Below are 26,800 nucleotides of genomic sequence, written 5' to 3'. Positions count from 1 at the left end.
ACGGACTTGACAAGCGAGCAGATGGGCGAGCTGCGAGCTCTGCTCCGGGAGTTCTCTGACGTGTTCAGTAAAGGGAAATTTGACATGGGGCGCACATCGTTGATACATCATCACATTGACACGGGTGTTGCCACTCCTATCTGCCAAAATTCGTTTCGGTTTAGTCCGAAAGAAAAGGAACATGTGCGCCAGGCGGTCGATGAAATGTTGGTCGCTGATATAATCTCTCCATCCACCAGTCCGTGGGGAGCGCCAATCGTTCCGGTTAAAAAGAAGTATGGTACCTTGCGGTTTTGCGTCGATTTCAGAAATAAAGTCTCCGTGCAGGATGCTTATCCGCTTCCACGGATGGACGATTCATTGGATGCCTTGTCGGGTGTGCGTTTATTTTCCACCTTGGACTTGCTCTTGGGGTATTGGCAATTGCCTCTCGATGATGACTCAAAACCCAAAACTGTGTTTCGCACCCCTCAGGTGCTTTTTCAATTCAACTGTTTGCCTATGGGTCTTCATTCGGCCCCGGCTACATTTAAGCGATTAATGGAATTGGTATTCTTAGGTTTTTTTCGGTAAAGTCACGTAGGTAAAACATTAAAATTAATCAAAGTAAAATAAAATAAAAATCACGACGTTTCGGAGGCAACACAAGCTTCCGTCTTCACTTGATACAGCTGTCGTGGCTGTGACGGTTCCACCTGAAGACGGAAGCTTGTGTTGCCTCCGAAACGTCGTGATTTTATTTTATTTTACTTTTATTAATTTTAATGTTTTACCTATGTGACTTTACCGAAAAAACCTAAGAATATGAATCCTTGCAGTCACGAAAGCTTCAAATCTAGAATTAAGAGAATTGGTTTTATCAGGACTCCAGAGAGACTCTTGCTTTATTTACTTGGATGACGTCATCGTCTTTGGACGCAGTTCCGTGAACACCTGCAGCGACTGCACTCGGTGTTTGCGAAAATGCGCGCAGCAAATTTTAAATTTAAACCACAAAAGTGCCAATGATAACACTACACCTGTGTAGTGATTGTGGTATCATTACTGGGTGCACACGTATGACGTAACTGTGCCGGGAGCGTTACTACCATGTGGGTCTACACACACACATGGCGTCATCCCGGCTGGAGGCGGGAATGACGTCAGGGCCGTTGCTGAACGCGTGACCGGGTCCCAGTGGGGACCGGGGGTCCAGGGGGACCTCGGGGGGCACGTGGACAGCAGAGGGGGGGGGCTTCAAGAGGGTGCTCGAGGGGAGGCGTGGCCAGGGTGGGGCCCGGGCACGCCGAGGCCCATATAAGCAGCCGCCTCAGGAGGTTCGGGGCTGTTCCTGTGAAGAATGAAGACGCCTCGTGAAGATGCCGAGAAGAGAAGGCCTCCAGTGAGCGGACTGCCAGCAGCCACCTGGCTGGGTCACGCTGAAGCAGTTAAGAGACAAGTGTGTGTTAGCTAGGGTAGGTCGGTGGTCACCACCCTATGTGTAGAGTAAGAGTAACTGTTGAGTTACTGTTGTGTTCATTAATAAATGAGTGTTGCCTCCCAAGAAGTGTGTGCGCCTAAATTGAACCCATTACACCTATATGCGCCAAGTTCAACTCCAAAACCTATTCACAGGGGAAACAAACTGGCAGTCAATACTGTACTTTGACTTCCTCCAAATATATCCTGCGGTCATGAAACTGCATTCTCACACTTTGCCTTGTCACATATTTTGCTCCTTTTGCTTTTTTTACCGACGAAGTGAAAGCAAGCACGGGGACCGGTGAGTTACGCATACGTCCCACCCTTCTTGCGTACGCTCGTCCTCCCTGGTCGCTATCATTTGAAAGCGTAAACAATGAATATAATAATTAATATGAGGGGGTTTCAATTGCTGCAATGCAGATTGGCGTGTAACTACCTTATTTAAGGAAACGGAGGAAGTTTGGCAGCGCACTTGCCCTTCAGCTAACTTCCGTTTGTAGCTGTGCGTGTTGCGGGGGGGGGGTAGCCTGCAAACGTTGTCACTTATAAGAATCAACACGGGGTCTTGTTTCCACATACTGAGAATTCCTCCTCATCCGTCAGTAGGGGAAGGGAGGACGCGTTCGGCGACGTTGAATGTAAGTTTGGCGACGATCACCTTCTCTTCGGCTCGACAGTTCTATATGATTTGTGAAGGAGAATGGTGAACAAATGTATAACGGTATGTATTGCTGCTGTTCACTTGGAGGTTTTGGTGTGCGTGTGTGTTTAGGACCCATGATGCTACAATGGTGTTTCGCTTGTGCATCATATAGTTGTTTTTAGGTTAGAACGCGATCAAACCCAAAAAACTATTATGAATAATATTGGTCGCGAAAGCCTACGTGTTAAATTGTATCGCTTGTATTGGGTCGTGTATATTGAGCATGGGGAAACAGAGGTGTTGCAGCATTATTGTTGCTTTGAAAACTAATTTATTTCCAAGTGCTGTTTGTGTTTAGTTTATTGGCGTTCTCCCGCACCTCCGATTAGCAAGCTTGCCTATGTACGGCGTGAAATAAGTTCGACATGCTTCCATCGTCACTGCAGTGGAGGTTCGTACTAAATGCGTCATTAAAGCAGCTGTGAGGTTTTAGGCTCAAACTCTAAGTGCGTTGCAGATTGAGAATCTGTGTTAGTGATCATACGCATCCAGGTCATATGTGAAATGCCTTTAATATGAACTGTGTTTGAACAAAGTATTACATCCGCATACGAAATGTAACTTAATTTAAAGATTCAACAATGTCCATCGACAGTAAATCACAGTGCACGACACGAGCGATGCATTTTTATTGCTTAGGAGATGGCAATTGTGTACTGTCAAACATGTGCGTGGCTCGAAATGAATTCACGACCAAATAGAAACCAGTTTAGCTGGATTGTCCATAGCCAGTGCAGTTAGAGCAGTTGTGAACACTCAAAGAGAAATTGCTGTGCTGATGTACACACCGACGCTACTCAATTACATTTGCATCTTTGCTCACGTCACTCTGGAATTCGCCACCAACGAACGACACATATTTACGCGATCTAACCCAAACAAAAACCTCTTATGGATATTGGTCGCGAAAGCCTACGTGTTGAACTCACTAAAACACCGACATTTGCCACACTCTGCTCGCCATGACCAACACCCACGATGTAAAGCACAATCACCACGCATTCGTCACCTGACACCAGACAATAAGCCTTAGCCAGATACGAACCGCTTCAGAGACGGTGTCTTCTCATCACCCGTCCCTTGACCCCTAGTCGGTCCAACGGTGGACATGACATGAGTGATTATGATTAGTGATGATTAGTGATGGACTGACACCAGGGGGAATTCTAATTGGTCAGTGAGGACAGACGGGATTGACAATAGCATTTTAATGTCGGTGAACTGCATATGCCGCATCAAGCATGCAAACTCTTTCCTACATTGAATCAGATATTGTGTAACATGCACATACAATATCCCCTTACAATCTGGATTTCTACGACATGTGTGCCATTGTTTTCATTGTATTATCTCACATTTCGGTTTTAAGCAGGGATTTTTTAAATCTCCCGCAGGCCATTCATAATTGGCTTAAATCCTCTGGCCAATGTGTATTTTGAACCCATATACATTTTTATAAAAAAAAAAACTTCATCACTATTATACACTTTTAAATTGCTCAACTCGCGTGTGTGCTCGTACTGCGGTTGAGTATCCAGCTGCTATACATGTCCACATGATAAGCCACTTCGTTAAAGCCATCATTAGTGACGGGCAGGTCGCTTCTAGAAAAAAGAGTTATATAACTCAGTGGGGGCCTTAACCAGGTAAAAAGCTAAAATAGTTTCAACTTTATTTAGGTTTTTTTACGCGATTGTGCCACAGAATTCCTGACGTGTTTCCGGAGTTACGCCACCGCGCGTTGGTCTTCGACACAATTTACCCCCCAAGTTTCGCTCCACGAGCTTTCTTTAGTCCGCACAGAATTCGGTTCCTAAAATTATGGGAGCTTCTCCTATTCACTTCCTGAATACATTCCCAGTGCGTCAAGCAGCAACAAAGTTCAACGACACGGCCACAACCCGAAAACACGCCCGTCGTGATGTGTGGCCCTGTTATGGGAAGTTGACCACTCGGTGGCAAATTGCACAACCGTTGATCATTCTGTTATTAATCGCTCAAACGTACAATGTTTTTTTTATCAAGAAGGAAGCGGTGGGAATGTGTAATGAACTGTAATGTGAACCCGCGTAGCTAGAGTTTAATGCGCAAACTACGACTGCTTATATCAAGGCCGTAGCCATAGAGTCAACATTGGGGGGGACCAAAACTATTTTATTGCAATATATTGAGAGGGGGGACATTTTGAGCATATTTGAATATTGGGGGGGATGTGTGTGTGTGTGTGTCCCAATATATATTATAATTACGGCCTTGGTAAGCTCGCCAAACTGCACTGAGCTTTGGTAAAACGATCCCTGCCCAAATAAGTATTCGTTAAGCAGTGGATTGGCGCACGGAGAAGGCGTCCTCTTCACACCCAGTCATTCTTAGTAAGCTCCGTCTCTTTCATTCCCCAGCCAGAACCACGGCTGGTGCATCTATCGGACTGCTGGTGACTTGACGCACCGTGGGTTATAAACCAATTCTAGTTTACTTATTTGCTTTACTTCACTTTCGCACATAATTTGACCGCTGCGTGTCCTGTAGACGTGTGTATCATGATTAAACAGAAGGAAACTCCGTGCACCACAGTAACACTGCCCCCATCTCAGCAAACAAGCCGAGTGGGGGGAGGGAGGGAATGCCACGTTCACAATGCTATGCGTATATGGTTAGCGGAAAACGTCCATTCGTTTTATGATCTTAGCAAAGAAAGTGATAGATTATACAAAAAATGGTAACTGTTATTACGTAAGCATTTCATTTAGTCACACAATGTATTGTGGATCAACAAACCAGATTCGTTTCATTTGCATGTCAACATTATTTTGAAAATTAAACCATCGGATGAGGCTGAAAACATTCAATCGAGTGCCGAGTTCACTTGGCGTTACGATTGGCGCGTGCGTGGGAACGTTTCAATTGACTCCTCTAATGTGGAAAAGGGTGGTACCAGAGCAAACAGGTTTGACCTGATAACAACCACGGCCAGAATAGCAGCAGCCAACTGACTGTATAACCACTCCTCGCAATGGCGTTATCACAGAGACTGCACCCAGCACAATGTCTCGGGTGCAGTCACCCACCGCCTCTTCTCAAGTTGCTACATCTTTGCTCAATTCACTAAATAAGAACTAATCTATCTTGATTAGAAGCTTTCGTGACTGTAGGCATCCATACTCTTTGGTTCTTTCGGCAAAGTCACGTAGGTACAAAAACAATAGATCACGACGTTTCGATCGCAACACAAGCAATCGTCATTAGGTGGGACAACCACAGGAAGAAAACTGCTGAAGTGGCACGAGGTTATATAGGCCTCGGCAGTAGGGGGGGAGGGAGAAGGGGGGAGGAGGCGGGGCAGAAAGTGGACCCCGCCTAGGTGACTTTACCAAAAGAACCAAAGAGTAAATAACTAATCTATTACACGTTCAACAGTGCTGTTTGTTGCTGGTCGCTTGGTGTATGGGGTATTTTGGCTCTGTGCTCAGCAATCGTGATAATTGCGTTTCGTTGTCGCTAAGCAGTACAGGCTCATGATGCCAACTTAAACCCATTTCCATGTCAACCCAACTTGTGTTCAGGTGCAGCTTGGCAAACGCGTTGGAGTCCCATGTGCTTGGGAACAGTGTTGAGTTAAACAAAACAAAACGATGGAGAAGAAGCCAGTGGTAGATCAATTCTGGAGACTTCAGCACCTGGTGGAGCGATGCCTTCACGACCTTGAGAAGCTCTCATGCACAGAGTCACCCAAAAATGGTAAGCTTACAAGCCAACGGCAACAGCCTTTATTATGAATCGATCCAGTGCAGTGGGTTTTTATTTTGTATTTAAATGTTAACGAGTGTATACACTTGTTAATTTCAGTGGGTTCACGGTTGTGCGATTGCAAGAAAGAATGACGCAGAAGTTAACTTGCATCTAAATATACAACGGTATATTCATATTATGGGTGGAAGAATCCTCGTTATCAGTCATGCGATGGAATAATCCACCGACCACCCACATACTAGCGGATTTTACCGTGCCATCTCCTCTGTGGATGGCCTCTCGAATGTCTTCCGTTCCTTGGCCGCCACTCCGTTATTAATCTTGACCAAGGGCCATCAATCCTTTTCGCGCCATATCCTGTCCAAGCCCTCTTCGCTTTCCGTAACCATTTCAATGATGCCCTTAACCGGAATCATCTTTATTTGATCAACGTATGCGGTTGTTTGTCTCTCAGTCTGATTACAGTACAGTATACGCTTGCATGTGTAATGTAGTAACTCGGCGGGAGACGACTTCACGGGTAGCACACTCTTTATTTCACCAACTTCGGTTCACAGGCGACTAACACCCACTGTAGTATCTCGGGTGACTAACACCCACTTGGTTACTCGGGTGACTAACACCCACTTGGTTACCCGGGTGACTAACACCCACTTAGCTACTCGGGTGACTAACACCCACGTGGTTACTCGGGTGACTAACACCCACTTAGCTACTCGGGTGACTAACACCCACTTGGTTACTCGGGTGACTAACACCCACTTAGCTACTCTGGCGACTAACGCCCACTGAGCTATTCTGGCGACTAACGCCCACTAGCTACTCGGGTGACTAACACCCACTGAGCTACTCGGGACACACCCTGCCGGGGTGTCCGTCTCGACTGTGGGTCCCCCAGTCCCGACCCACGTGGGCGTCGAACCACGGGTCCCACAGTCTCGCCTCCGAGCCACACAGGGCCCCGGTCCCTACAAGGACAGCGGGACTAGGGGTCTCGGGGCACTAGCTCTTCAACTCCGTCTTCGATCTTCAACTGGTTAACAACCCCGAGTGCTCTCGCGCGTCCCCCTTTATACCCCACCTGCGGACGTCGCTGAGAGCACCCATCCTATTTGACCAATCACTGGCCACTCGCTACGATCCTGTTTTCCCACATCTCAGCGTGCCTCACCACCCACGCCGCGCCGCCCCGTCATCCGTCACTCCCGGCGCGCGCGTCCATACCACGCCCACAACGCGTGCCCAACCCCGCACCCCGTGCTGCCCCGTGATCCATCACTGTCACAGTCGGCGCGCGTCAACACCACCACTACACATGTATTCACGGTTTAAGCACTTTCAGTTGTTGTTAAATGTTGTTTGTTAACTACGCACTGATTAAATACCTTATTCTTTAGGCACATGAGTAGTGTAGTACTTTTCTATTGTCTAGTTCACCTTTCCAAAAGTACTCCAACCCTAATATGTGAAATAGTATTACAGTAAATACTTCATATGCTGTGTATACTATATATAAACAGTATAGAAAGTTGACCATGATCCCTAATAGAGCGTTTGGGTTAGATTGCGTGAATATAAATGTGTCGTTAAACCCACCACCATCTGACACAGCCAATTTAGTAAGGTTTGTCACGTAAACAAAACGTCGCAATCCGTTCCTAGTACAGCACACCGGCGTGTTGCAGAGTAAACCCGCAACATTTACAATTCGAGTACGACGTTTCGCCAGTAATTACAAATAGCATAATCAGGTGACGGCCAGAATAATTTAGACTGAAAACAAGATAATTTCTCCACAACTTTGGCTGTTGCCTGATGTTGCTGGTTGTAATTATTGACGAAACGTCTTACTCTCCAACACTAGTACAACACACCGGTGTGCTGTACTAGTAACGAATTGGCATGTTTTGTTTGTGACGAACCTTACTAATTGGCTGTGTCGGGTGGTGGGTTTAACGACACATTTATATACACGCAATCTAACCCAAAATCCTATATTATGCATATTGGTTGCGAAAAGCTACGTGTCAACGTTGACTATTGTTTCACAGCAGATGTCTTGCGTGGAATGTATCCGGAAGGAATTTGCATGCCGTGCTTTCTGTGGCCCACAGCTGGCTTGGCACTTAACCGATGGACCTTGGAGGAGTTTATCAGCAGACATCCATCCAATGGTGTATTGGTCATTCGGCAGATACTTGACAAGCTCCGAGAGGTAACGGCCGAACACTTGGCGATCAAACGATTCCGACGCACCTGCAGGGATTCACAACTGCATGTTTTCTGTAGCTGTTGCCACTACTTTTGCACCGTCGCAGTTTGGCCACGGCCATTGCTAGTTGACTTTGGTGAGAGCTCGGAACATGATTACTGTTGGGCCCGATCAAGATACCGTTTGGCGAGTTGAACCGCCAGTGAAGAATTGTATCATCCAGTATTTCCCTGAACTAGAGCTCACAAAATAATACCGTGGTGTTTGGATTATTTCCCCGTGTATTTTAACGCAAAGGTTGGGGAGGCAGACTTTGCAGCAGTCCACGGTTGTGATCCTTCTGCTGCTGCTGTCCGTTGGTCACATTTTTTTTTTGATGGACGATCTTAAGAGGACCACAACGCACCACTTTAGAAAATGCTTAAGATGTTTCGCGTACGCACAATGGGCATTTTTCTGTTTTACACATTTGTGTATCTCGTCTGAAACACGAAAAACTGCGTACCATATTCTTCCCTTGTCCACGCTGCCACTTTCCCTTGCATCCACATCCTCATTGCCACACCATCATATCAACGTCACATCCCACGCATTGTGAGTGCTACAATTCAACGAATAACATTTTAGGATACGTTTTAGATGTGGCTGTTGTAAACATTGAAATGGAACAACCGTATTTGTTTATTCATGTAAAGCCTCAAAAACATGTTTTAAACGTACTGTGTGTATCGGTTAATCACTAAAAACGGTATGTTTATTCGTACAGTATTTTTCAAAGGGTATGTTTTTTTATTATTGTTTGTGGGATGATTAATGATACAAATTAGAAAAGGGAAAAATAAAAATAGTGCATTGACACCTCCATACTGAGTGCAGTAAACTGTGGTTTGGACATTTAAATATTTTAAAAGCAATATTTTTTTGCTACATGAAAGTCTATCGATACACAATTCTCTGACCAAAAAGGTCACATGGGTAAAACACACACCATGACTTTTTTTGTATGCATGTTTCCAGTGTGTATTCTTAAATTGTACTGTATTGTTCTCTTGTGGTTGCATTCCTGCGTTGGAGGAAGTAGCCATGACCTGCGGCTATTCCTGCGTGTACATAGCCTGAATTATTAGGTGGGTGTTCATTTCCAGTCATAGCCCTGTTTGCGAGTCTTACAAAAAGTACACAGGCAAACATGACCCACCTTCCTGGGAACAAAAACCATGCAGACACTTTCACACATGCAGGGAGGAAAGATGTGTTGTTCCCTGGTTATATGGGGTATTGAACATGGAACAGTTATTTTAACATTTGCTTTTAATGTGTTTTAAATATGAATATACACCATTTAAATGAGTCATTACCCATACATGCCTAAAATACTCCACTTTATTTGAAACCTGATTGTCATTTAAATACCTCTTGTATTTAAATCCCTGTCACAAGTTATTTTGTGTTTTTTTTCCAGCTTCATGGGACATTTAACCACGATGGATTTGTTCCTTTGGCGCTCATGTTTTGGTCAACTGTAATAAACGTACGTACATGTTCAGTGGCATTTTTTGTTGTTGGTACAATATTGCCTAGATTGAAATTACAAAAAAGCTGAATCGCTTATACAATGCAGGATTGTGATTTACTACTAACAACCGTTAAGTGTAAAGACAGTGCGGAGTGATAGCGGGACAGTCTGGGTCCCCGGGACCATGGTTACTAATGGCCGTGTTCATGATTGATGATTGGACGAGCGTTGACAGCGTCACGTGAGGGGGGGGGGGAGCACGGGGTCCAATAGCAGGGGAAGTGTAACTCGGGCGGTGATTGACAGAGGCAGGTGGGCGAGGAGAGTTCTAGAATGGGGGCGTGGCCGCACCGGGCGAGGATAAGATGGGGGCTGTTGGCGTGGGACACTGTCGTCTTTGTCGCCTTGAATCGGGTCGTCTCCATCGTCTGCGAGTTGTCTTGAGACTAGAAGCTACGTTGTCTCAGAATAGAGTCGTCTCACTACCCAAGTGTATATAGTCACTCGCGGTTACTTGTTGAGTTGTAAGTGGACTTTATTCAGAATGAATATACAGAAAGACAAGACGGTGTCTCTGAGAGCTACATCACATATGCATTACAAAAGGGCAATTGTCCAAATACATTGTCCCACTAACGTGCTGTCTGACAGTGTCCGTGGCAAGGTGTTTTTGGTCTTCCTTACGCACCACTCCCAGCTGAATTCCGTCTGTTGTTAATGGTAAAGACAATGGTAGAGGTGCAGCCCTGCAAGTGCTTGCTCATGCCACTGCTGGTGGAAGGGCCTCTACTAGAGGGAGCTCTCGAAAGGCCCCTCTAGAGGGTATTGTGGCCTGCCCTGTCCACGACAGCCAGATGTCATAGAAGTTGGTAGGAGTGCCCACGTTTTACCCCATCACACAGGATTTGCAAATCGTCTATGGTGTACACATTGCTACTGCTCGCTGGATAGGGATGGGTGGATTTAAGGTATGGTTACGTACTTGCCTTCCGGATTGCAAATTTAATGTACTTACCATTGCACCAGGGCAGCATACGTGTTTTGTTGCCACACCACTAAAGTATAATTATGCGGTGATAATTGAATGAATTGTTAATTGTGTACGGTATCCAGCATACCTTTATGATTTATTATACTGCACTGTACACTGTATTTGTATTTTCTTTGTCAAAATGAGACTTGGAACATGATGCCAAATTCTCGACAGACCCCACACATACCCCAAGACAAGCAGATCCTCGACATCTCTTACGAGGAGTTCTACAAGTTTCTGACATGGCCACAGCCTGCAGGTGGACTCTGCAAAAACATCCTTCACTTAATCAAGACAGAAATGAGAGCCCCTGGTTAGTCTGGCGATGGGGGTCGTGTGCCTGTCTGTGCGTTGTGTGCCCCTGGTCCTGGCCTCCCCCTCGGTCGACTCAGCCTCAAATGAGTACCTGGTGCGGTGTGTAAACATCGCCACTGGGGAGACAAAGGCGGTCGGGCGTGTTGAATAGGGTTGAAGACTTAGAATTTCGTCAGTTTTTACCGGTTTTTTTTATAATTGGTATAAGTCCCAACATGTTTGTGGTCTTGTGGTTTACCCCGTATGAGGAACAGCTAATGATTAAACCAATATTTTGTTTATTGTGTATCAGTTAAACTACAACCCATAAAACCCACACATTAATAACATAAAGTTAACCGTGGTACAGCATTTGACACAGCCACTGTCCAGGCATACCTCACTTAGCGATCAAGATGCTTTCCCAGATAACTAGTTCTCATCGAATCAATGCTAAAAGGAGTCATTCTACTATTCTATATACGGGGATACGTTCCTTGACAGCGTTATTTTTTTACGTATGAGCAATGTATGAGGACTTCATTTGGCTTTCGGTAATAGCGCAAAGAAAACAGATGGTAATACAGATTATATATAAAAAATGTTTTGTTATAATAATATCAGTATTATGTACGATTCTCACCAATACATCCAAGACCCACACCCACCTGACACTCACCGGCCTTGACCGGGCCTTATCACTTTTATTTTAACATCCGAAGTCATGCTTTTCCTTGATACTTCATCTCAAATTTTCAGCACCAATACTTGCAGGCCTTTTTACAGATATTATGGGTTTTAAATGCTCATAAAAGCATGAAAATAAGGTAGAGAGAGAGAGACCAAGATGGAGTGAACAAACGCACGTCAGTGGGAGGGAGTGTCAAACAAAAACTGGCGAGCGATGCGTCGCTGTAATAACATTGGAAGAAGAATCATTTTTGTTTAATGTAATTGTGACCACGAATCGTGAAAATTGACTCGCGTGGGGGGGTTGGGTGCTGATTGGCTCAGAGCGTTGCATTTCCTCAGTGCCGCTGCTGCGTCTTCACATAAGCGATTTTATTTATTTTTGTTGTTGTTGAAATATTTGTATCCAGGACAAAGAGCGCTATAATAAATACGTGTTCTACGCGGTCGCGCTAAAGAGATGTCTGTATAATGTTTTACAAAGTCAATTAGATTTTACTTTCAGTTTGAAATATGAATTTTAAAAATGTTCCAATTAACTTCAAATAATATGTTTAAAGTTACATTTTAATATACTTACTTATTTTGTGTTTGTTTTTGTCAATGACAATACTTTTTTTATGCAGGAATAACGTTCCAGAGGCTGGCCCAAGCTGAGAATGAAATCAGTTCAAATAGTTGCCTTCCAAATGCAAAGTGAGTATTTTTTTGTTTGTATTTTTCACAGTTTATGGTTGCACTGTTTGACTTCTCATCATCCGTTTTTTTTATTCCAGAAATTGAAGTTCTTGAAAAAGAGATAAAATACAGGACATTTCCACTAAAAGCTCCCATAGACCTTAATGTTAAATCCTTCCATAGACTTCAATGTAAATAATAATAATTTAAATTTATAATGTGCATTCCATCCTAGAATCTCAATGTGCAAAGGCTCCCATAGGCTTAAATTGCAAAGGCTTACATAGACTTTGGATTTGGTCACAAATAGATGTGGAAATGTGTTCATGAATAAGTTACATACACAACATATAACACAATACATTTGGAGAAATTGCACACTTTCCATGTAATATATACATACTGCACATTTATAAATGAAGACTTTCCATGGAAATGTTGTTTTGCGGTTACACATAACACTCACTGTATGCACACATTGCTGATTCTGTTCATTTCCATTCAGAACCGTTCTCCTACTTGATCCTGCGGAGGTACCACAAGTGTTTTCCGAGACTATCAAAGCCGAACTGAAACTTCTGGGTCTGGACAGACAGAGCAGCAACGTGAAGCTCATCCGACACGTGTTCCAAAGCACAGGCGGCAGGGAGTATGACCTTGATGCCCTGCAGAAATCCCTGCAGGTGTGTGCATTGCCACTGTGCATTTGTGAGTTTGGCATGCCACAGCAATGGTCAGTCAAATGGCATTGGCTGTAAACTGGATATGTATGCATGTTGAACTTCTTTTGCACGGTACGTAGCCAACCGTGCCAATTGGAGGTGCGGGGGAAGGACAACAAACTAAACACAAAGCATTTCTAAAGAGATTAGATTTCAGTCTAGATGATTTAAAAGTGCATAGCTCCAGTAACTTCCTAATATCGGAAGGAAGAGCATTCTAGATGGCTGCAGAAGCGCAACTGAATGTGCGCGATGCAGTTACCGTCTTTGTTCGTAGGCTAGCCAAGGTAGGTGAGTTGGTGAGAGGGCGAGATGGTCATGGTAAAGTTGCTCCCAGGCCTTAGATCGTTACTGGCTTGGTGGTGTTCAAATGGGAGCAGAATAAAAACAATGTTAACATACAAATGTTGTACATATTGTCGGCATCATCGTTAAAAACCATGTAAATCCTGTGGAGCCAATCCATTTCATGACGAAGTACAAACGTGGGAAATACATTTTGTGATGCATCCTTGCTATAATTAAGTCAACGTACCTGCATATCACCATTGCAGACGAAGGACAAGGATTTTGTACACAACGTATACCTGAGGTGTGTGAGTGCACTGGAGAAGGCAGATTCCTCAAGAAATGACGACTGCACTTCTGGAGACCTTGGGCAGCAGCTGCACACAATCTATGAGGAAGTTGTGGGATCTGGTAAAAAAGGTAAAAAAGGTACAATCTTTGTTTTTAGTGGGTATGGAGCCTGACCTCAGTCAAACCGCTTATCTGATTCAATACTGTATTAGTCATTATAACAATGTAAACAATAAATATGTCGAGCTGAGGGGAATTTATGTAGTGTTCATGTGGTAATTCCTCGTTTAACGTGGTAGATGTGTTCCTTAAAAGTTACGTGTTAAGCAAAAAGCACGTTAAACGATTCATTGTTGTACTAAATTACATTTGCACGGTAAAATCAGCCTGCAGTAATTTTTTAAAACCCACTAATGCGTACAATTGCTGTGGTGTTGACCACTGTGATAGTCGGTTCTAGCAAATGTGCGTTTTTGTAACGCATGAAAACAGTTTCATTGATTCCAACACCTCATACCATTCAGTGTTTGTGTAACATTCACAAATGGACTGTATGTATTGTTTTGTTTATGTGCAGGTGAAAACAATAGCACATTGGAGTTCATTCCATTGCCTGTTCCCAAAATATTGGTCCATGACTGGAAAGACCAGAACTTAGGTGAGCTGATAATATCCATCATATATATATTTATTTTTCGATTTAAAGCTTTCGTGACTGCGGGGATTCATATTCTTGGTTCATTCGGTAAAGTCACGTAGAAGGGAAATAATAAAAATAAAACGGAATGAAAATTCTCACGACGTTTCGATTGCAACACAAGCAATCATCATCATCAAATTTTCTTGCTGAAGTTTTCACACCTGATAATAATTGCTTGTGTTGCAATCGAAACGTGATCATTTTTATTATGTTTTATTTTTATTATTTTATTATTTCTCTTCTATGTGACTTTACCGAAAGAACCAACAATATTATATATATTTTTTTATTTTCAATAAATGCATAAATTATTTTATCCAAGAGCATAGCTGGACACCCAAAGCAATGGCAAATGTGACCACGTGGTTTCAGTGCTAACACTCTTTGAGACTAGGCTCTTAAGAAAGCTGTCTCTGGTGTGGACCAATCAGTTTCAAAGACAATGCACATACTGTCAGAGCATGTTTTTTGTTTGCATGTTCACCACAAGTATATGTGGTTAATGCAGACATGATTTCTTGCAAAAGATTTCAGTTTGGTGCTTTAACATCTTAACACCTCCTGTTTTATTGCCAGAAATGGTAAAACCTATTTTTATAATTGTACTGTGACTACACAATCACCTTTTGGGTTGCAGTGGTGCTGCGAGTAGCCGTAGTAGTGGTGATGGTGGTTGGGATGTCCTGGTGGTGCAGCTTGTGGCCACGTACCATACTATTTTTATCCATTGCACTTTGTCTGCAAGTGATGCTCTCGCCTATCTATGTATATAAAACAGGTTAAGGATTGTCTGCAACAACTCAGCTGGCTTCCAATTTTACGTTGCTCTATCAAGAGTCGGATCGTTTGATTAGCTTAGTGTAGTGCCTTAAAAATAACCCAGAAGTTGACAATTGTGTCTTTAGAGAAATCTTTGGTAAAAAAGAAATATATAAGTTCAAAAAAATTAGTTTAATGTTTAAATAAGATATGCTAGATCGGCATATGTTTTAATACCAGTTACAGCTTGTGAAATATATTTTGGGCCAAACAGGAACTAATGAGCAGAGCAAAACGAAGCCTTTAAATCATGCCGGCTTACAGGTGCAATTAGTCCTTTCACAAGTTATCTATTCATATGAATACGTATCTAAAAGTATTAATTATTCATGACGTCAACGACAGTTCTCAATAGGGCCTCCAAAATGTTAACACCATTCTTATCAGTGGCATTCATCATTCACCTCTTGTTTTTTTTGTTCTTCAGACTTTTTATACAAATACGTGCAGCAGAAAAAAATTGGCAAAGCACTTGCCACCGAGCAGGGATCTGGTGACGTCGAACCTTTTCGAGATTCCGGATTCTCCAGTGCTTCCATAAGTTCTGGCTCTTGGCCCGAAGGGGAATCCGCTTGTGAGACACGGCCACGTGATGACGGCCTGTCGGCTTTGCGGCACAGTGAAGCGCACTTGCCGAGTGACAAACGACCGGACAGTGGATATTCCGAAAAGGACGAATTAGAACTGAGTAACATAGAGGAAGATGACCTTTTGGACACTGATCCCAATGTTAGCCAAGACGATCTACCACAAACAGATGAATATTATTTACCCAGTGAGCTACCACTGCTGGATGAAGAGGAACCCAGTGAAACATTGTGCTGTCGCAGTTCAATTGAGGATGACCTATCGGACAATGAAGCGACAGAAGAGTGCTCTTTCCAGAAAACGCCCGAGGCAATTAAACTTAAGCGAAAGACGGCGATGCGCAGGAAGCTACAACTGAGAGGCGAAAAGGCTGCAGAGTTCCGCGCCTTGCGAATTGTAGTTTTTGGCCGAGATAAAACGCTGGGAAGGCTTGCAAGGGCCTACAACAGGATGAGGTGAGTGTGTGTGTCTAGCAACAGTGGTTAGCACGCTGCACTATCAGCGTTGTGACTCGAGTTCAATTCAAGGCTAACAACATCAGTGGTGAGTGATATTAGAACCAGTGCTGTCATCCATCCACCGCCCCCATAACCAATCCGCACTGACAAATGTGGTGCAGTTTGGTCAAATAAATCCACCCAATGACCAAACAAGGTGTGAGTAGGGCCTTCTTCCAGAGTTCTTCCATAGTTCTTCCATAGTTCTATAGTTTACTGGACATCTGTGAAAAAGAGCTTGATAGCTCATCAGATTCCTCCACTCCAAATAAAGCGTATGATTCTGCATGAGAACGGCTCAAAAAAGACACCCCCAAAAAACAGGTGTTGGTGATGTGTGTGGGATTCACATTACCGTACTGATGTGTCCAAAAACTAGGTTTTGTACTTTGGTGTTTTAGCATTGTAATTTTTTTTTAGGTTTGCTAACACTAGCGATATCAGAAACTTAGAATAATGCAAAGTGTCAAGTATATTCATATTAGGCAAGTTTAGGGCATTACTGGCCTTCAGTAAATCGCTATACTCTATTTTGCTGAAGTTCCTTCCTCTGCATTATTTCAACTGTTTCTGTTCAGGATACGCGAATCAAGATGTTCATTGCTGATGAAGCACTTCCGGCTGGAGTTTTACTACATTCCCATTCGAGACCAACCACCCTCCACAGCCAACCCACTATATGGACAGGCTCTCAACCAGCAGGTACAATTCCAAGACAAATTTTAAAATGTGTTCTTGTAAATCACGAACCACCTATCTAGAAACAGTACACGCCTTAGCACACTTTGGTATGGAGCACCTGAGGCATGCGCTTAAGCGATAGGAGGGGAAATTCGAGCCCAAATTGTCCCCTTTTATACAACATCTGAAATAAGTTAGCCAGATAGAGGGTCGAGAGACACGGATGGAGGATAAGTGGTATAACCCCTGCAGATTAGATGGGAGCCGGACTCAGAGGGGTGGAAGGAAAAACGCTAGTTCTGGTCGCCTCTTATGTTTTCTTTTCTTTATTTCAGATGCGTTTCGGTTACATCCCTCGCTCCCCTTGTCAACCCCTGTCTCTTACTTAAAGAACTTCCCTTACCCCTTTCGGTGTGGACCCGTTTGATTTGGGGCAGCAGCGGGGTTCGTTCCCCATCTCTCTGTCCCCTGCTTTCTATTACCAGTTTAGTTTATGTTGACGATGTTATACGTACGTCACAACGTGATGTAATGGGCCCGCTCGTTGCCTCAATAAAGCAGAAAATGCTCTTGTTATTAAACCGCTGTATTGCTAGTTCTTAACAATTGCGTGTTTTGTTGCCGCATGTTGCAGAGGTTTGCGGCTCTAGCCCCAATGCTGCCCTGGTAAACACTTTGCTGTGCGTTAACCATAAATTTGCACTGTCTATTTTGCATTGAATGTCATTCGAAGAAGAGCAGACCATGTGTGCCGACATCAGTGTACAAATTTTGTCGGATAAAAAGAAATACACTCCTAAATTACTTAATTTGACAATACACGTATCAACATGATCCCTTTACTGACATACTAGCTGTATGCAAAACATGGTATCTTCCTGTTATATGTATGTTTAACTTCTTTTGCACTGTTGGTATCAAACCGTGCTAATTCTAAGGAAATTAGTTCTCAAACTAGATTTACACTAAGAATGGCACAGACATCAAATGTGCTAAATTATTATGAATATTCAATGTTATTATTATCAGCAGGATCAAGACGACTGCGTGATATCTCAGACTCTGGGAGCAATCGACACCTGGTACGAGCGTAACGTTGGCAACGCCTTCAGCATCATGACCCTTCTTCCGAGCCAGGTCTGCGCTTTTTGCCACAAAAAGAAATACACGAATTTAATGCAATATCGTTCGAGTGATACACATCACTTGAACAATATTATACGTTGATCTCCAGGATGCAGCGATATCTCGCCGTGCGGTGGTAACATAGCCCAGCGGTAGCGCGTTCGCCACTCGCTGCAGAGGTTTGCAGTTCGAAACCGGCAGGCCACCCTGCTTATTATTGCGGGCGCATGAGCCATAAAACACACACTGTTCGTTTCACATTGGATACTCAAGATCCTGTGACGTGATTCGAAAGAGTAGGCCAGTGTTATGTGTCGTCGTCAAGGTCTAAGATTTGCTGAATTCATAAAAGTACCTGCAAATTACTAATTTGGAATTATGCATAGCAACGTCGCACCCTCGATTGTGAAACTACTGCACACTGCATGGAAACATAGCCACCTTCATGTTAGCCTTTCTCTATAGGAATGGTGCCCATTAAATGTATTTGATTGTTACTGTTATTGAACAAGAATCAGAGTTCTTGACACTGAGCCAGTCATAGTCGCAGTATTTTCCCCATGAAATGCAATGTTGGTGATATTGTTTTCTTGACCTATTTTTCTACTTCACAGATCACACAAGAGACGAGCGTAATTGCACATTATCCATTCTGGGCCAACACAGTGCTGTATTACAGCCGGTTTGCCAAGCACTCAGTCCTGCTTCAAGCTTATCAAATGGAGGTAGGCAATGGCATTCAACAATAGCTAACTACACTCATGAAATATAAAAAAAAATAAGCACAGGGGTATGCCACATAAAGAAAATATATTTAGTGTTACCAACCTGAATAACAAATTTGTAAATTATCTTTAAACTTAATTTAGTTATTTTAGAATGGATAAGTAAACTGATGCTACTTACGTGACATTACAATCAAGAAGAACGTGCATCAAATGGTCCCAAAGTTAATTATTACTTTTTCGCATTGTTTTGCTCTGTTGACCAGTTGTGCCTAATGAATGGAAAGAAGGTGAAGGAGATTTTTGTCCAGGAGATGCTCGTGTCCCCTCAGTCTTCAAGACAAACACTGATGGCCGGTAAGAATGATAATTTTAAGGACTCATCAATTAAAATCGATTCTAGTGTGTATGACACTTTGCAAAAAGTTTCGTGAGCAAGAACATATTGTAATTACTAGATTAACCTCCACTGGTTTCAGAGGGGTGGAAATAAAAAATGCTCCTTTTGGCCACCTTTTATGTTTTTATTTTATTCATGTCAGGTATGATTTGGTTATATCCCTCTCTGCCCTTGTCATCCCTTCCCCCCTCATTATATAAAAGTTACCTTCCCCCCCTTAGGTGGGACCCCATATGGTTCGGGGGCAGCGAGCCCGTTCCCGATCTTTCTATCCCCTGTTATTTTCGGGCCGGTTTGGCTTGTGCTGATTGGGTGTATGTGTGTCACGACGTGATGTCTGCATATTGCCTCAATAAAATTAAATGAATAAAAAGAGATTAACCAGCACTGGCTGTGCATTTGAAGTGCTATTGTACTTTCTTATTTTAAAAGTTTTGCTGGAGGGAAGAGATGATAGACGGATAGTCATGTCTAAAGGATGTGCGGGCTGCTAGTTTTGGCTTAAAGCAAGGACTTCTGCTCTGGAAGACCTTGCATACTTACTAGTTTAATCATATGTAACATTATTAGATAACACTGGTCAACACACTTTTCCTGGCATATGGTATTCCAACGGGTTTAAGGTAATTTTGGGGTGCTGATTCCAAATCTGGCATCAGTTTTTGTCTATCACATCAGGTTTTTGAGATATAAAATATTGCATTTTCAATAAAAACTGCAGAAGAAAAATATTAAATAAATGCGGATATTATATTATAAACACACTATCCTAAAAATACAGCAGCATATTTTAACACTAAAGCAGTCACTGACTCGCAACAACTTGCAATCATAAGTGACAGAGTTAATTTCGGGTAAAATCAATGAAAATGGGGTATGCCGATAGCATAAAAATGAGATGTGATAGAGCAATTCTGAGATCATATTTGGAATCAGCACCCTGAAATTAGTCTAAAACAGCTGCAAAAGTCCAGGCCAGAAAAAAACGTTTTTTTTGTTGACCAGTGTAATACATTTTGTGAAGCAGGCACTATGAATTTGTAAGCACTGCCTAACTCACCATTTATTTGGCAGGTCAATGCAGAAGAGCTTCAGACTATGACAAAGAACCATCTGTCTCTCTCTCGTTGGCGTACGACAAGGTAAACAAAGCATCAACAATGCACCCTCATCTCCAGGTGTATCTCCTAAAACAAATCTTCCTGTAGTTCAGACCTTTAAACCTGTTAAAAATAATATTTATGAAAAATGGGCTCTCAGTTGGTTTCCAATAAAGAAAATTATTTATGTTATGAGGATTCGAAACTGTGATGGTGGTTAATCTGTTGTTAACCCTGCCTTTGCAGGTTAGCGTAAGCAAACGTGTGCAGACGGTGACCGTTGAGAAGAATTTCACATCTGTGAAGATTTCACGACTGTCACCACTGGTGAAAGCAGGTATGGGAAGTACTGATAGTCATGCAAGTAACTGAATATTTCTTGAAGCGTTCTTTTTTTCAGTTTCTTCAGATGTATCTGGTGTATAATTGATATATGTATATAAAACATATGTTCATACCTCTAGAGGCCAACTTGGATACTCTATACCTCATCACGATGGAACCTGCTGGGAAACAGACAAGGATGTTGCCATTTGTCACCCAGGTATGATCAACAATTATATTTGTACTAAATAAATGGCTAACTTAAGGGACTGAATATTAGTAATAATAATTATTGAGTACATATCGTATTCGGATCATTATTGTAGCACACTGTTATCAGGAAGGCGCTATGTTTTGCTTACCAAAAGGATCACTGTGTGACGTCAAGTTGACACTTAAAACGTCCACGTGTTTATGCGTACATTTTTGTTTGAAGAATTAATTTGTTTTCAACATTTAAAAGGATTACATTTAGTACACAAACAAGAAAGTTGGTAACATTTTACAAGCATGAAATTTGAAACAATCCAAGATTGGGCTTACATTTGAGAAAATCAGATATCCAAAAACTAGAAAACAAAAATCCTGTCCGTCATATTTTGTGTGCTCGGTTTCCATTGCATGACCTGAGAGTGATGGACTTGTGACATGGTCTCATCCCACAGGTGAACCAACAGACTACTCCACAGATAAGGAACCCTCCCATACGGGTCAATGCTGTATCATTGAAGAGCAAAGCATACTCCACTTTAACTGTCATGTTGGATAATGATGAGAGTAAAGTGTTTCAGGATGTAATCGGGTAAGAAACCACTTCAGACTACAGTTAGGACCATTTATGTACAAATTACAATGCTGAGAAAAAGTTTGTGAACCCCTGAGGATTTTCACATTTTACATATTTCAAACCTAAAATGTTACGAGATCTTAATCTAAGTCCTAATAATGACACAAACATAATACTCTTTCCACATTTATTTATCTTGAAATGATTCTACATTCAATAACCATGTGTGAAAAGTATGTGAACCTTTAGATTCATTAACTGGTGAGCATTAATTACTGAAAATAAGTGTTTCCTGTAACCGATGGTCCGTCTTTCACATCGAATTTGAGGAATTTTGGCCCATTCCGCCTCACATAACTCCTTCAACTCGGTGACATTTGAGGGTTGCCTTGCATGGACAGCTCGCCTCAGGTCCTGTCACAACATTTCTATGGGGTGTAGATCTAGGCCGTTGTAAAACGCAGAATTTTTCCTTCTGCAGCCATTCTTTTGTAGCTCTGCTTGAATGTTTAGGATCATTGTCTTGCTGTAAGGCCCACTTTCGGTTCAGCTTCAGCTCACGGACAGATGGCCTGACATTCTCCTCTAGAATCTTCTGATACAATGCATAATTCATGGTTGTGTCGATGATGGCAAACTATCCAGGTCCTGAGGCAGCAAAGCAGCCCCAAACCATCACATTCCCACCACCACGCTTGACGGTTGAGATGAGGTTCTTCTGTTCGAAAGTGGCATTTGGTTTTCGCCAAACAACGCTTTTCATTGAGGCCAAAACGTTCTACCTTTGGCTCGTCTGTCCAGAGAACGTTGTTTCAGAAGTCTTGTGGATCGTCGGATTCCAAAGAACACAGGATGAGATGTTACTATCCTTTGTGCAAGCACTTCCAAGAGTTCATGAACAGTGAGCCTGGTGAAATTTGGGGAGTGCATCGTCAGTAGTGACCCTTTGGTTCCTAGGGTGTTTCGGCCTTTCATACTATACACCCTCCCCAAAGGCGGCCAGCGACAGGGTGATCAATCCTACGCTTGCGTCCCATTCCCAATTAGTCATAGGAGTTGCCTTGTTGTTGATAGCCAACATCCCATGGGACTATGCATGGCAGGGGCGTCCTCCTCCCTGAGTCAAGCATTGTTGACTGCATACCTCCTGGCCCTCTCACTTTGGGGCCCAGCTGGGGTCTTTCCTCTTCATCCAGAGCCACTGACTGCTGCCTTCTGCCGCCTCCGATACAGCTCTGATTGCCGAACGCTGGCTCTGGCCCTTAATTCCCAGGTCTCTAAGCAGTCTGGTTGTAGATGTTGCCACAAAACCTCTGCAGCCCACCTCCACTGGTCGGACTTCTGTGTTCCAGCCATGATGCCGTGCTTCGGCAGCTAGATCGGCATAGCGCAGATGTTTTCGCTCATAAGCCTCATCTACTGAGTCCTCCCAGGGTACTGAGAGCTCAATGATGAAGACCTTCTTGAGCGAACGGGACCAGAGCACCATGTCAGGTCTTAGGGTGGTGGTTGCGATCTCCGGAGGAAACACAAGTTGCCGGCCCATGTCAGCTAGCATTTTCCAGTCGCGGGCCAAGCACAGCTGGTCTCGCTCTATTGGTGTAGAGCCGACATGCTCTGTGACAAACTTCAGATGGGCAGCAATGTTCTTTATGGAGAGCAGTCATATTATCCTTGCTTCTTCTTCCATGAACACCATTCTTCGGTCTTTTTTTGATAGTTGAGTCGTGAACACTCGCATTAGCCAAGCCAAGAGTGGCCTGCAGATCCCTTGGCTGTTTCTTTGGGGTTCTTTGTGACTACCTTCAGGATTTACCGGTTTATTCTTGGTGAGAATTCGGTAGGACGACCGCTCCTGGGTCGAGTCACTGTGGTCTTGAACTTTCCCCATTAGTAGACTATCTGTCTGACAGTGGATTGGTGGAGCCCCAAATCCGTAGAAATGGTTTTGTAACCCTTTCCGGAATGATGAGCATCAATAACAATTTTTTTGAGGTCCTCAGAGATATGTCTTTGGATCATGGCATGATTTGTTTCCACACACCTGTATGGTGAAGACCAAACTCACAGTTTCTGATCTTTGCATAGGGTGGGGCCTCCCAAACTCACCCATGAAGAGCTACCTAATTATTTAAATGCCTGATTCTAATTATTTCCTTAATTAAGTGAATTAAACCAGGAGTTAACTTACTTTTTCACATATCCTGAGTCTTAATTACTAATTGTTTGTTTAATTCACGCATAATTTTTTTAAAAACACATGTAATTGGTTAATATAAAAACCCTATTGAATATTTAAGAAAATAGCTTTTTTATTCAAGAATGCTATGGTAAAACTATGGAACTTCCATTATTATCATTGGGGTTCACAAACTTTTTCTCGGTACTGCATGTCACGTGTGATATAGTCACATAAAACAAATATACACGTTAAATGCGCAATGTGTACGTGCGCATTATACGTGCGCATTTGTCAACCCACTGCTGGATGAGTGTCGTCCCATGCCACGTGTGCTGTGGGATGTTTGACCATACTTCACCATGCTGGTCAGTGTGGGTTGGGGAAGGTGGGGGAAGTGCAGTGCTGCGTGGATGTTGTTTGCCGCACTGCCCTCTGCTGCCCACAATGCCCCCTTAAACTGGCCCTGTATTTTTTGCACTTGATGGTCAACCATCCAAGTGCCATCAGGGCTCAAATTCTGCTTTGCTTCCAAGAGCTGACGAGATTTGGTGACGCCTCGGTAATTGGGTCTAAATATAAGGAATTATGAGGATCTATTGACTTTTAGTAGTTGTTACAGTAATCGGTGACTACTATTTTGAATTGAAATACTTTTGTGTCCCAACAGCTGTGCAGTGTCTGCTTGTTTGAATCCTGAGCACAGCCTGCTGAAGCGACAAGGCAAGACCTCAAAAGTCAACCCAGTCGATTGTCACCCATTTTTATGTCTCCCCATCAGCCTCTTTTCTGTACGGACTTTATAGTCACATTTTAAAAAACGTGTCTTTTTAACGTCCTGGGGAAAACTTGACAGAGTTCCCCAGGACAGGTAACTCAACAAGGTGGTTGATCCTGGGAAAAACCGGGACGGGTGGCGACCCTAATGTTCGGTTATCAGTGCAGTCTTATCTCATCATTGCCAAGAGTCGATGATACACTTTGAAACGTCGAAACCATACCAGTGTACTCTGGTTTCCTTTGAAAACTTGACACTGCGTGCGTGAATACAGTATACAATCATTTTAAAATGGTTAAACAATATATATTCTTGATGAAGATGTGGTATATAACATTCTCAAAAAACATGAAAAATAACTGATACAGTGCACTGTTTTCCATTTAAAGTACCGTAACAATACAGTATAATACACCGTGCAATGTTATACTCGATGCCTATATATATGTTAAATAATGTGTTAGATTGTAATCTTTTTGTAAGTGCCTAGAATTGAATGTAATATCCTATTTAAATTGGGGAAAAAACGAAGCATCCTGTGGAGGAAGCACTAGTTTCAGATGCCTTGTTTTAATGCGCCTGGTGTGCAAGTGCAACTATAGGTATGAGGGATATTTGTTGTTATTATCAGAACCTTTATTTCGACTGGAAGAATGTGATGTGAGCTATGAAGATTTTTTCAGACGTCCACATTGTGTGGTCCCCCAAGTTCCTCCTCGACTTTGATGCCACCTTGTGTTCATGGAGAACCACGTGCAGAATATTGCTGTTAATTCTTCTCACGAGGCTCAAGTTTATACCGTGAAATTCTGTACCTGGGTGAATTTGGGCTTGATATGTGTGAGAAGGTGCATTTAAACAAAAACAAGGTTCCCTCTCTGTAAAAATTCAAAATTTGAAATTGGTGTAAAAAGTACATTGTAGGTATATAGTTAATTAATTCTCTGTATTTAAATTATTTATATGGTTTAGCAGATTGTTTTTATGCTGTATTTATGACCATGTTACATCGGGCCTGTGGCGTTATCTCCCTTGATTGGTGGAGCGATGAAAACTGGTGGTCCTGTTCATTGTTATTTTTTTTTGTCTTTCATAGATTAAACTGGTGGCCCTGTTCAATGTTACATTTTTTTGTGTTTCACATTTGATGTGCTTTGGACCTTGTTGCGTGACAGACACTTCATGAAATAATTATGAGATAAACTCTACAGTGTACATATAGGAGGGTGTGTGTGTAAATTATATTTCATCATTGGGCAAAGTGTATAATTCAGCAAGTAAAACATCATGTTGTATAAATCTACTTGATGTATATATTATGTATATTTGCTGAAATTGCAATTACCTGTTTTATAGTGTGTCCTTGAAATCACGTGGGGAGACAGTGTCCCATATATTACATGGTTGTGTAGGGGGAGGGGGTGGAATTCCTACATTTTAAAAATAGGACTCGTAAGTGGAAGTACATGCCAAGCAATAATGACATTTAGCTGCATCTCTGCGCTGCGTAGACACGTCACATGCTTGTCAGTCCCAGTTGAGCACTTTACTGTTTCGTGACATGTCGCATCGGATTGTGCATTACAAAATTGCCTCGTGATTAGAGCTGTGCTCATCACTTACTCACGTCATCGAATACTGGTGATCCGTTTGGTTTACTCGACTAATTTAATGACACCAAAATAGTTGCGGAATAAAGTATCAACTTTGTACCCATGTGTGCAGCTGGATGGGAGGTGATGGGCAGAGCTTGGTGATGTAATTGGCATCATCAGCCACCGTCATGCTGGGCATGACTTGCAGGGGGTTTCCAACCTTCAGGAGGCAGAAAGTCGGGCCACCATCTTAAGAGGTTTGAGTAATCGATCACGAATTTTTCAATTTTTGCCGTTTGACTTAATGAATAAATTGTCCCAGCTGTACTCTTCATTTTAGATGCTTTCATAAATTTGTATCTTTATTAAATAGACATGTATGATTTTACAACTTAAAATGCAGTCTAAATATGACAAGCTGTTAATGGGCTAAATTATAATCTTTACGTGAATCTGGTAATGGGGGTTTGTTAAGAAAACGGAAACATGGTTTACTCCACCTCTAAATTAGTTTGGTATTTTGAGACACAATCATCAGTGTTTGTTTCTAAATTCGTGATTGTATTGTATCTATATGTTGAGAAGCTTATTATCGTTTGTATGAATTATGCAGGCATGTCTTTTATTAAAATGCTACTTCCTATTGCGTTTTCCAGTTGTCCCTTAGATATCTTCAATTGTTTTAAAAAGTGTTTTGCATTTCTATGGTTTTGTTCATATTTGTCTCGAGCCACACTTTGTAGCGTTCTAAAGTAAGTTCTGATATAATGTCTTGTACTTAATTTCCATCGGTTGCTAAATTGACTTGTTTAAAATAGAACATTTAGAAGCTAATATTTTCTCCAATTCAGTTTCGACTTT

General features: G+C 42.5%; 1 protein-coding gene across 5 annotated transcripts; it reads left to right on the top strand.

The window, feature by feature from the left end:
* Nucleotides 1–1,344: 1,344 nt before the first annotated feature.
* Nucleotides 1,345–26,582, top strand: LOC144721046 (phosphoinositide 3-kinase regulatory subunit 5-like). Of its 5 annotated transcripts, none has more exons than XM_078598372.1 (19): nucleotides 1,345–1,762; nucleotides 5,731–5,905; nucleotides 8,032–8,132; nucleotides 9,592–9,660; nucleotides 10,853–10,991; nucleotides 12,289–12,358; nucleotides 12,846–13,023; nucleotides 13,617–13,779; nucleotides 14,219–14,299; nucleotides 15,588–16,203; nucleotides 16,824–16,947; nucleotides 17,956–18,063; nucleotides 18,666–18,776; nucleotides 19,043–19,133; nucleotides 20,251–20,318; nucleotides 20,523–20,613; nucleotides 20,741–20,820; nucleotides 21,266–21,402; nucleotides 24,237–26,582. In XM_078598372.1, the coding sequence occupies exons 2-19, from the start codon at nucleotides 5,800–5,802 to the stop codon at nucleotides 24,370–24,372; spliced, it is 2,469 nt and encodes an 822-aa protein (XP_078454498.1). In that variant the 5' UTR covers nucleotides 1,345–1,762; nucleotides 5,731–5,799; the 3' UTR covers nucleotides 24,373–26,582. The 5 variants fall into 5 exon arrangements, with proteins under 5 accessions (XP_078454498.1, XP_078454507.1, XP_078454517.1 ...); XM_078598381.1 differs by lacking the exon at nucleotides 1,345–1,762 and adding an exon at nucleotides 1,960–2,102 and having other exon boundaries at nucleotides 17,959–18,063; XM_078598391.1 differs by lacking the exon at nucleotides 1,345–1,762 and adding an exon at nucleotides 1,961–2,102 and having other exon boundaries at nucleotides 13,617–13,770.
* The last annotated feature ends 218 nt before the right edge of the window (nucleotides 26,583–26,800 follow it).

The sequence above is a fragment of the Lampetra planeri genome, chromosome 1 (genome assembly GCF_965212315.1).
Source record: "Lampetra planeri chromosome 1, kcLamPlan1.2.h2, whole genome shotgun sequence".
Classification (NCBI taxonomy): Eukaryota; Metazoa; Chordata; class Hyperoartia; order Petromyzontiformes; family Petromyzontidae; genus Lampetra; species Lampetra planeri.
This window is presented reverse-complemented; position numbering and strand designations above follow the sequence as displayed.

What these genes read in the sequence shown, in the direction of transcription:
- LOC144721046 (XM_078598372.1), top strand. Translation starts at nt 5,800, where the DNA reads ATGGAGAAGAAGCCAGTGGTAGATCAATTCTGGAGACTTCAGCACCTG. An exon ending in AGTTGCCTTCCAAATGCAAA is followed by an intron (nt 12,359 to 12,845) that starts GTGAGTATTTTT and finishes ATTTCCATTCAG; the next exon opens with AACCGTTCTCCTACTTGATC. An exon ending in TGACCCTTCTTCCGAGCCAG is followed by an intron (nt 18,064 to 18,665) that starts GTCTGCGCTTTT and finishes TCTACTTCACAG; the next exon opens with ATCACACAAGAGACGAGCGT.